This window comes from Glycine max, chromosome 3, assembly GCF_000004515.6.
Source record: "Glycine max cultivar Williams 82 chromosome 3, Glycine_max_v4.0, whole genome shotgun sequence".
Classification (NCBI taxonomy): Eukaryota; Viridiplantae; Streptophyta; class Magnoliopsida; order Fabales; family Fabaceae; genus Glycine; species Glycine max.
In genome coordinates this window covers 11,479,624-11,489,304 of record NC_016090.4, presented here as the reverse complement: position 1 = coordinate 11,489,304, position 9,681 = coordinate 11,479,624, and the positions used below count along the sequence as shown (strand labels likewise).

General features: G+C 44.0%; 1 protein-coding gene across 1 annotated transcript; it reads left to right on the top strand.

The window, feature by feature from the left end:
- The first annotated feature begins 7,837 nt into the window (after nucleotides 1–7,837).
- Nucleotides 7,838–8,299, top strand: LOC121174552 (uncharacterized). The gene is made up of 2 exons (XM_041013907.1): nucleotides 7,838–8,022; nucleotides 8,110–8,299. The coding sequence occupies exons 1-2, from the start codon at nucleotides 7,838–7,840 to the stop codon at nucleotides 8,297–8,299; spliced, it is 375 nt and encodes a 124-aa protein (XP_040869841.1).
- The last annotated feature ends 1,382 nt before the right edge of the window (nucleotides 8,300–9,681 follow it).

The following is a 9,681-nucleotide window of genomic DNA, read 5'->3' as shown; positions in this document are numbered from 1 at the left end:
CCAAACGAGCCCTCATGGACTTCCTCTATCATGTGATTTGCCTCCCTGGCATCCACACACCGCAGGAGTGTCATGTCGTGATTTCTCTTATACAGTATGCTTCCGCTCATGAAGAAACCGGCTGCCAACCTTCTCAATGTCCTTTTATCATTGTCGGCAATCTCTGGCGGGTATTCTTTGCTTACGACATATCGCTTGATGTCGAAATACCAAGGCTTTCCGTCCCGTTCCTCTTCCACTTGGCAACAATGCGCGGGTTTGCCACGACACCAAAATTCAATGTAGGGTAGATCCCCGTGCGGTGTTAGCTGGAACATAGACGCCAACGTAGCAAGTGCATCCGCCATTTGATTTTCCTCGCGGGGAACATGATGGAAGGAGATCTCATCAAAGGTCTTAGCCAATTCCTTGATATAGGCTTTGTAAGGTATCAGCTTGGGATCTCTAGTTTCCCATTCCCCTCTCAACTGATGGATTACCAACGCTGAGTCGCCGTACACCTTGAGCAGTTTGACATTGGAGTCAATCGCTGCCTGGACGGCTACGGCACATGCTTCATATTCGGCCATGTTGTTGGTGCAGTCGAATCCTAGCCTGGCTGTGAAAGGTACACATTGATTGTCCAGAGAGACCAACACTGCCCCAACGCCATGACCTAGAATGTTTGACGCTCCGTCAAACCATACGGTCCATTTGTCCCGACCTTCGTCCAATTTTTCCTCAAACAAGGCCATGATGTCCTCATCCGGGAATTCAGGATGCATGGGCTGATAGTCGTTAAGAGGCTGTTGAGCCAAATAATCTGCTAAGGCGCTTCCTTTAATCGCTTTTTGGGTGACGTAGACTATATCAAACTCGGATAGCAGGACTTGCCACCGGGCGATTCGTCCTGTGAGAGCTGGCTTTTCAAAGATGTACTTAACCGGGTCCATCTTGGATATCAACCAGGTAGTATGGCTCAGCATGTACTGCCTTAGGCGATGGGATGCCCATACTAAAGCACAACACGTTCTTTCGAGCAAGGAGTAATTCATCTCACAGGTCGTGAACTTCTTACTTAGGTAGTAAACAGCGCGTTCTTTCTTTCCGGATTCGTCGTGTTGACCGAGCATACACCCCATTGACTCGTCTAAGATTGTCATGTACAAGATGAGAGGCCTTCCAGGTACTGGTGGCATAAGCACGGGAGGATTCATAAGGCACTTCTTGATCCTTCCAAAAGCCTCTTGGCAATCCTCATTCCAGCGATCAGTTTGGTTTTTGCGTAAGAGCTTGAACAACGACTCACAAATGGCGGGGAGCTGCGATATGAATCTGGCAATATAATTCAAGCGTCCCAGGAAACCTCGGACTTGCCTCTCTGTACGGGGTTCTGGCATCTCAAGGATAGCCTTCACCTTTTCGGGGTCTACCTCTATCCCTTTCTGGCTTACAACGAAACCAAGCAATTTCCCTGATTTGACCCCAAAGGTACACTTAGCGGGGTTCAACCTTAATTGATATTTCTTAAGCCTTTCGAACAACTTCCGCAGGTTGACAAGGTGTTCTTCCTCGGATTTAGATTTAGCAATTATGTCGTCCACGTAGACCTCGATCTCTTGATGCATCATATCATGGAACAAAGCTACCATGGCCCGTTGATAAGTTGCCCCGGCATTCTTGAGTCCAAAGGACATCACCTTGTAACAGAACGTCCCCCACAGGGTGACGAAAGTAGTCTTTTCCATGTCCTCGGGCGCCATCTTTATCTGATTGTAACCAGAGAAACCGTCCATGAAGGAAAATAAAGCGAAATTGGCCGTGTTATTTACGAGGATATCGATGTGTGGTAAAGGAAAATTGTCCTTGGGACTGGCCCGATTCAGGTCCCGATAATCCACACACATTCGTACTTTCCCATCTTTCTTAGGAATTGGTACGATGTTGGCAACCCATTCTGGATACCGAGCGACGGCCAGAAATCCAGCGTCAAATTGCTTCTTCACTTCTTCTTTTATCTTCAAGGATGTTTCGGGCTTCATCCTTCTCAGTTTCTGTTTTACCGGGGAACACTCGGGATTTAGAGGTAATCGATGTTGTACAATGTCAGAACTCAAACCGGGCATATCTTGGTATGACCAAGCAAAGATGTCTTGGTAGTCTTTTAGCAGGATTATTAATTCTTCACGGATAGGTGCGGTAATACCTGTACCTATCTTTATTTCCCTTTTTCCACTGCCAATTCCTAAGTCTACCAGCTCTGTTTCTTCTTGATGAGGCCCCATTTCTTGGTCCTCATGGGCGACCATTCTTCCATACAAGTTCCCTAACGATTTCTAATTATGTGGGCCATTAAGTCTATCATATGCTGACAATAACCGAGAAGCCCATGAATCTCTTCGGGGGTGGAGTAGGTGTCTGCCATCGCCTTGGCCTTGGCTAATAAGCGGGGAAGTTCTTGACTCCCGTTCAAGGTAAGAGCAAACCGATCCATCCACATGGTTGCCTCTTGGTGTAAAGAGTCGATCACCCTTCCTCTAGCCTCTTTTTCCGCGTATACTTGAGCATACTCGTCCGCGATTCTATGCTCGTGGGCCGTGGCTAGACCTAACTCTTCTTGGTACTTGGCAATGATAGCTAGCATGTTGGTCTCCGTCTCGCATAAACGCTGAGACAAGCTTCTTTTGGACCTTGAACAAGCAATTAACTCCTCTTTCAGAACCATGCTATGTGCTCGCGACTGGTCCCTTTCTTCCCTTCGCAACTTGAGTTCACTATTGCTACCCCATAGAGCTCCGCGAAATTTATTCCGGCCATACTCTTCCTTGCGAGCCCTCTTGGTCTCTTGTTCAAGGGCTCTTGCGGTAATTGCATTCTCCTCCCGTAACCCAGCACACTCCTTCCGAATGTGTGTTGCGGCCAACTTGAACTTCTCCTTGGCAAATTTCGCCTTTCCTAACTCGCTTTTGAGAGCTTGGACTTCTTCGTCCTCTTCCGGTGCTTCAAAACTCTCTTCGCTGACGACTTTTAACTTGGCGAGCCAATCTAAAACTCGTATATGAACTTTCAGCCATTCGTGGTACCCACCAATGATGCCATTACGAATGCCTCTAAGTTCTTGATCTTTCCTTAACGGGGTTTCCCATGCCTTATGGATTCTTTGTATAGTTTTGGAATTTTGTACGCCGAAATCCCTTACAAGGAAAGGAGACATGCTTTCTTCCGTCGGTGCTCCCCTCATGGGGTACCCTAGTTGTCTTATAGCGAGCGCAGGATTGTAGTTAATACAACCCCTCGTTCCTACCAGCGGAATGTTTGGGTATCTTCCACATGAGAAAAGGACTCCTTCTTTTCCTTCTTTCCATCGGGGGAACCAACTGATTGTTCTACCTCCTATCCCGGCCAAAAGCTGGTCCCAATCTATTCTCCTATTTTCAGTACACGAGCAATGGCTCAGGAGCGGACATGGATGTCTTGTGTCTTGTTGGAACAAGTGCGAAACCAACCAAACACAGAGGGCGGGCAAGCAACAGATGATCCGTGCGCTACTCTTTTCGCACCTTCGGTCAAATGTGTCAAATAGATCTGCCAAGACAGCTACCACCGGACTTTCCTTGCTATGGTGTAGGCAAGGAAAGCGTCGATTGCTGCTAGGTCCACCAAACCATCCACGTTTGGAAAGAGGACGACCCCAAAAATTAGCAAAGCTAACACATCCATAAATGGGACCCAATCTCCTTGATTGGCCATACCCCTTGCCTTGTCTTCTAGGTACCCCCGTGGTAGGCCCGCTATGCCGTTCCGAGTCTGTTTTATGCGGTCCAAACCTCTTGCTGAATCCTTGACCACAGTTGCAATTCTGCTCAAAGAGGGGAGACACCCGGATGAAAGATATGGTTTTCTTCCCCCGAGAGGACATCCTAGAATTTCCTCAAATTCTTCGATGGTTGGTACTAATTGGAAGTCTCCGAATGTGAAGCATCTCAAAAGCTGGTCGTAGTATTGGGTGAGTGATGCAATGTCTTCTATGGATACCTCTGCTAAGGTCAACTCTAAGATCTTTCCGTAAGTCTTGCGGAAGGCTTGTATCTGGAGAGGTCCCATCAACCGCCCTAATTCCTTGATGCTGGTGGTATCTAAGCTTTTAACCTTGACTTGGTAGAACCTCTTGCCGGTTTGATTTGTTCCCATGCTTGCTAAAGTGAGACAAAAGCTGGTGCAAATCAAAACTCCGATATCTATGGGTGGGATGGATGAATGCATGAAGGAATGCATATAACACAGATGCAATCTAGGAATGCGGGGGGGTCCGGGGAATTTGTCCCCTTCTTAGATACAACGTCTAGGGGTAGCAAAGTGCCCCAACGTACGTTTTTAAGAAGGCGACACGGATCCTCCGTTGGTTTGTTTACAGAGGGGGTCAAGAAGAACCCATATGCGATGCATATGCAAAAGACGCAATACGGGAATGTACATAGTATGACAATATTCACTGAACATGAGCAAAAGGATATATGATACTTATGCATGGCAGTGTGAAAAATGGCACGCAGCGTGTTTGCTCCGTGCCCCTATTTAAGGGACCTATAAGGGAGAGAACTAACTAGGCATTTAACGATAACCCCCCAAGGTAGTCATATCTCTCTTGACGGTTTCTAGAGGTATTATCCTCTTTGAAGAACATACTGCAGCAGTAGGGACTACTAGCAACAATAAGTTTTCAAAGAGAAAAGCTCTAGATGAGGGTTCACTGTAATCAAGCAAGTCGGAGACCTAGCATGATCACAGATTCACCTCCACTCCTTATTTTCCCATGAACCCGGGTATAGGGCCCTTTTTCCCTCACAGTGTGTGCAAATAGTGTTGGTGTTTGTGTGCATCAAATGAATAAATATTTACTTCATGCATACATTTAAAACGCACTAAAAGCAACAAAGAGTTTATATACACAAGAACATAATGAAAGGAAACCAACAAAGGGGTAAGTCACGGTAAAACATTGCACAAAATTAAATGGCCTAACTCTCTAAAAACAATCCCCAGTGCAGTCGCCAACTGTCGCAACCTACCCTTCGGCGGGAGGGCGACGCGTGACTCGCGGGATGCGTGTTCCACGAAAGGAATACGCGCGGAGTCGCCACCAACGTTTATTTGAGGAAAACGTCGGAAAAACCGGAAAAGACGCGATCTACGAACTTTTAAGTGAAAGGTTCGGGAGTTGTATTTACGCACGGGGAAGATATTAGCACCCCACACGTCCGTCCCAAGGGACGGCAGCCTTTAATCGAATGTGCAAACATGACTTTGATTTTTACGTTCCCTTTTATGTCCTTATATCCTTTTTATATTTTTCCTTTTTTGTGGTCGACAAGGGTGTTTCCCTTTGCTCCTACGTATTCCTCAATTTGGGATGAGAAAATCAGACCTACGTAGTTCTTTCTTATCAAGTGATTCTTTTTTACTTAAGAGGTGATCATTTTAAGGCGTTGGACCTTGAAAATGATCCATTTTACTTAATGAGAATTTGAAATGACAAACTTCAAAAACCTATTTTTGTGGACGAGCTTGACTAGGCGAGTTGATTTTAGCCTTAGTTTCACTTTAGTTATTAGTCAATTCGATTAAGAATGAGAAATCCCAAAGAGAAAACGTCCGATTGATTTTCCGCTTTATTTTGCTAAAAGATATTTTTTTGATTATTATATTATTTTTTTACCTCTTTTTTTGATTTCCAACATGGTTATGGCACGAACGAACGGTCGGAATTCATTTTAACCGAAGTTAACGGACAATACAATTCAAACGTTTGGTGGAAATTGATTTTATTTTTAAGTTAAGCGAGAAATGACTTAAGTAAAATGGCTTAAGCATGTCAAGAGAGGGTATAAAAAGTAAACGAAACGGGAATAAAAATACACAAAACACAATGTGGACCACCGTGGGTACATAGAATGAATCGAAAAGCTTGGTTCAAGGTACTTACCCGTTGAAGATCGAAGAACGATGAAGAACGAATGAAGAACATCGAAGAACGGTTGAAACCTTTGCGAATTTCTTCACGGAAAACGTTACGGAAACGTTTCGGAAGCGCCTCGGCTTAGATTTTCTTCCCGGAAACAATTTTTCCAAGCAAATTCGAAAGAGAGAGAAATGCCTAAGGGGCTGAACCCTTTTCTTCTTCACTTCCTCCCCTATTTATAGCAAAATAGGGGAGGTGGTTGCCGCCCAGCTCGCCCAGGCGAGCCAGGTTGCTTCCTCCAGAAGCTTGCTTCCTCCAGAAGCAACAGCCTTCTGGAGGAATATTCTGGAGGGCCCAAGTGGGCCTGGGTGCTATTTGCACCCCCATTTTTACTAAGTACACCCCCCTCTGCTTTTTTTTGGTGATTCTTTTTCGTAAAGTTACGGAAACTTACGAATTTCGTAACGATACTTGTTTTCTTTCCGTAATGTTACGGAACCTTGCGGATTACATAATCATCCCCTTTTTGACTTACAGAATGTTACGGAACCTCACTTAATTACGCAACGATGCTTCCATTTGGTTTCCGGTGTATCACGGAAACTTACGGATTGTGCATCAATATTTTTTTGGTTTTCCGGCATGTCCTGGAATTTCATAAATTGCCTAATGATGGGTGCCAAGCACCTCGCAAGGACCAAAGAAAGGTCGCATGTCATCAAGCAAAGGTCCCCGGACAAAATTAGGGTATGACAGCTACCACAGAAAAAGAAATGCTGGCAATTGTCTATGCACTTGAAAAGTTCAGATCTTATTTGGTAGGCTCAAGAGTTATCATCTACACCGATCACACAACTATTAAATATTTTCTCAACAAGGCTAATTCCAAACCTAGATTAATAAGATGGATCTTGCTGTTGCAAGAATTTGATTTGGTGATTAGGGATAAAAAGGGATCAGAAAACGTTGTAGCTGACCATTTGTCTAGATTGGTGAATGAGGAAGTCACATCGAAAGAAGCTAAAGTGAGAGATGAATTCCCTGATGAATCATTATTCTTGGTGAGTGAGAGACCTTGGTTTGCCGATATGGCCAACTTCAAAGCTGCAGGAATCATCCCAAAGGACTTAACTTGGCAGAAAAGGAAGACATGATGCTCGATTCTATATTTGCGATGATCCACACTTGTTCAAGATAGGAGCTAACAATCTCCTACGAAGATGTGTGACACAAGAAGAGGCTAAGAACATATCATGACATTGCCATAATTCTCCATGTGGCGGCCATTATGGTAGAGATAAGACATCGGCCAAGGTTATGCAATCTGGATTCTTTTGGCCCACGCTTTTCAAAGATGCTCACCAACACGTGCAACAATGTGATCAATGTCAGAGGATGGGGGGTATATCAAGAAGAAATGAAATGCCTCTATCGAATATTATGGAGGTTAAGGTATTCGATTGTTGGGGGATTGATTTTGTAGGTCCCTTTCCTTTGTCTTTTGGCAATGAATATATACTAGTGGTTGTTGACTATGTCTCTAAATGGGTGGAAGCAGTGGCTACCCCACATAATGATGCTAAGACTATGGTAAAGTTTCTGAAGAAGAACATTTTCTCAAGATTTAGGGTGCCGAGAATTCTGATTAGCGATGGAGGCACACACTTCTGCAATAATCAGTTGCAGAAAGTGTTGAAGCAATATAATGTGACACACAAAGTAACCTCACCTTATCACCCCCAGACCAATGGGCAAGCAGAAGTATCAAACAGGGAATTGAAAAGGATTTTGGAGAAAACTGTAGCTTCTACTAGAAAGGACTAGTCTATCAAATTAGATGATGCTTTATAGGCATACAGAACAGCATTAAAGACTCCGATAGGCTTATCTCCATTTTAGATGGTGTACAACAAGTCTTGTCAGTTACAAGTGGAGTTGGAATATAAAGCATACTGGGCCTTGAAGTTTTTGAACTTTGATGAAGCTGCATCCAGAGAACAAAGGAGGCTGCAAGTTTTGGAGTTGGAAGAGATGAGATTAACTGCTTATGAGTCTTCAAAGTTGTACAAAGAAAGGGTTAAAAAGTATCATGACAAAAAGCTACTCTAGAAGGACCTTCATCCAGGACAATAGGTGTTGCTTTTCAACTCAAGACTTAAATTGTTCCCTAGAAAGCTTAAATCGAAATGGTCTAGACCAATTACCATCAAGAAAGTCCCACCATATGGATCAGTGGAGCTTTGTGATTCTCAATCTAAAGATCCTGACAGGACATGGGTAGTGAATGGACAAAGGTTGAAGCAATATCATGGTGGAGCTATGGAAAGATTGAACACTGTTCTATGCTTCGAATCAGGATAAGTTGAAGATGCGTCAAGCTAATGACGTTAAAAGAGCGCTTACTGGGAGGCAACCCATCACTTCTTTCCCTTTTCTCCTTTTTTATTGCATTTCATTTGAATTTGTTTTCTTGTACATGTTAGGACACCTTTCTTGTGATTATGATTAATTATCAGCTTGTTTAGTAATGAACAAGGGGTTTTAAGCTTGTGTGAAGAGATAGACAGAAATTTTTTTGCAGTTGTCTATCTGCTAAGCGCCCAGTCTTCACACGCTAAGCCTGAGCTTGCTCGTGCTAAGCACACAAACCCCTGATTGGTTGGCTAAATAGTTCAGCTAAGCACACGTCACTACACTAAGCCCAACATCTTCACTAGAAGTAAACTTCAAGCAGTGGGCTTAGCGGAGATGATGCGCTAAGCACCACTTCTTCTCTGAAAAAATTTATTGTAGCCGCGCTAAGTGTGCTGTCCTGAGCTAAGCCCCATATCCATTTTGTAATTGAACTCCATGACTTGGGCTTAGCGGGGCAGGATGCACTAAGCACTAATCTCTTACTGTTTTTGAATTCTTGGAAGTGCGCTTAGCGCGCCTGTTGCGCTAAGCCTGAACTACTCTCTGTAAGTTGAAGCTTGATTGCGTGCTAAGCCTCACATCTCAGGCTAAATTCATATTGCAGAAATTTTTGTGTTGCAGAAAGCGCTAAGCGTAGCTTGCTACGCTAAGCCCCAAATGCTCACTGAAATTTGAAACTTCAAGTTGGGCTTAGCATGAGGTTAGGCTAAGCACTAAGCGTGCCATACGAATTTCAGATTTTTAAAATCAAAGGCTGAGGCACTTCAGGTGCTACCTTTACACCCCAAGCCTCTACCCCTTGCTAACCATGAGCTTGCATGCTTACTTTTGCATGCTGGAACTGACTTATCTGCATCTGCCTTGTTTCTTCTTGCATTTCATCACAATCCAAGTAAGTAGTGCTTTATTTCCATTTTCATTTTCATGCTTTGAACCTTAGGATAGATGATTTCTTGCTTTGTTAGCTTGCATTGCTGTTTAGGTTAGGGTTTTTAGCTTTAGGGTAAGTCATTTTGGGATTTTAGGTAACTTCGAAGCCTATTAGGGACAATGTGGCTGAAAGGGGTGAAGACCCCTGTGTTTCTGTTAGGAAATCACGATGAACTCGCTAAGCGCGCCTGCTGCGCTTAGCCTATTCATCGCAACTATTAATTTTTTTGGTATTCCATATGATCACGCTAAGTGCGTTCATCGTTGCTGATGAAAAATATGATGAACCCACTAAGTGCATCTGTGCGTTCATCGTTGCTGATGAAAAATATGATGAACCCACTAAGGTGCTAAGCCCAACTTGCTGCACTAAGCGCCATCTAGGTTTTGTGTTTTAA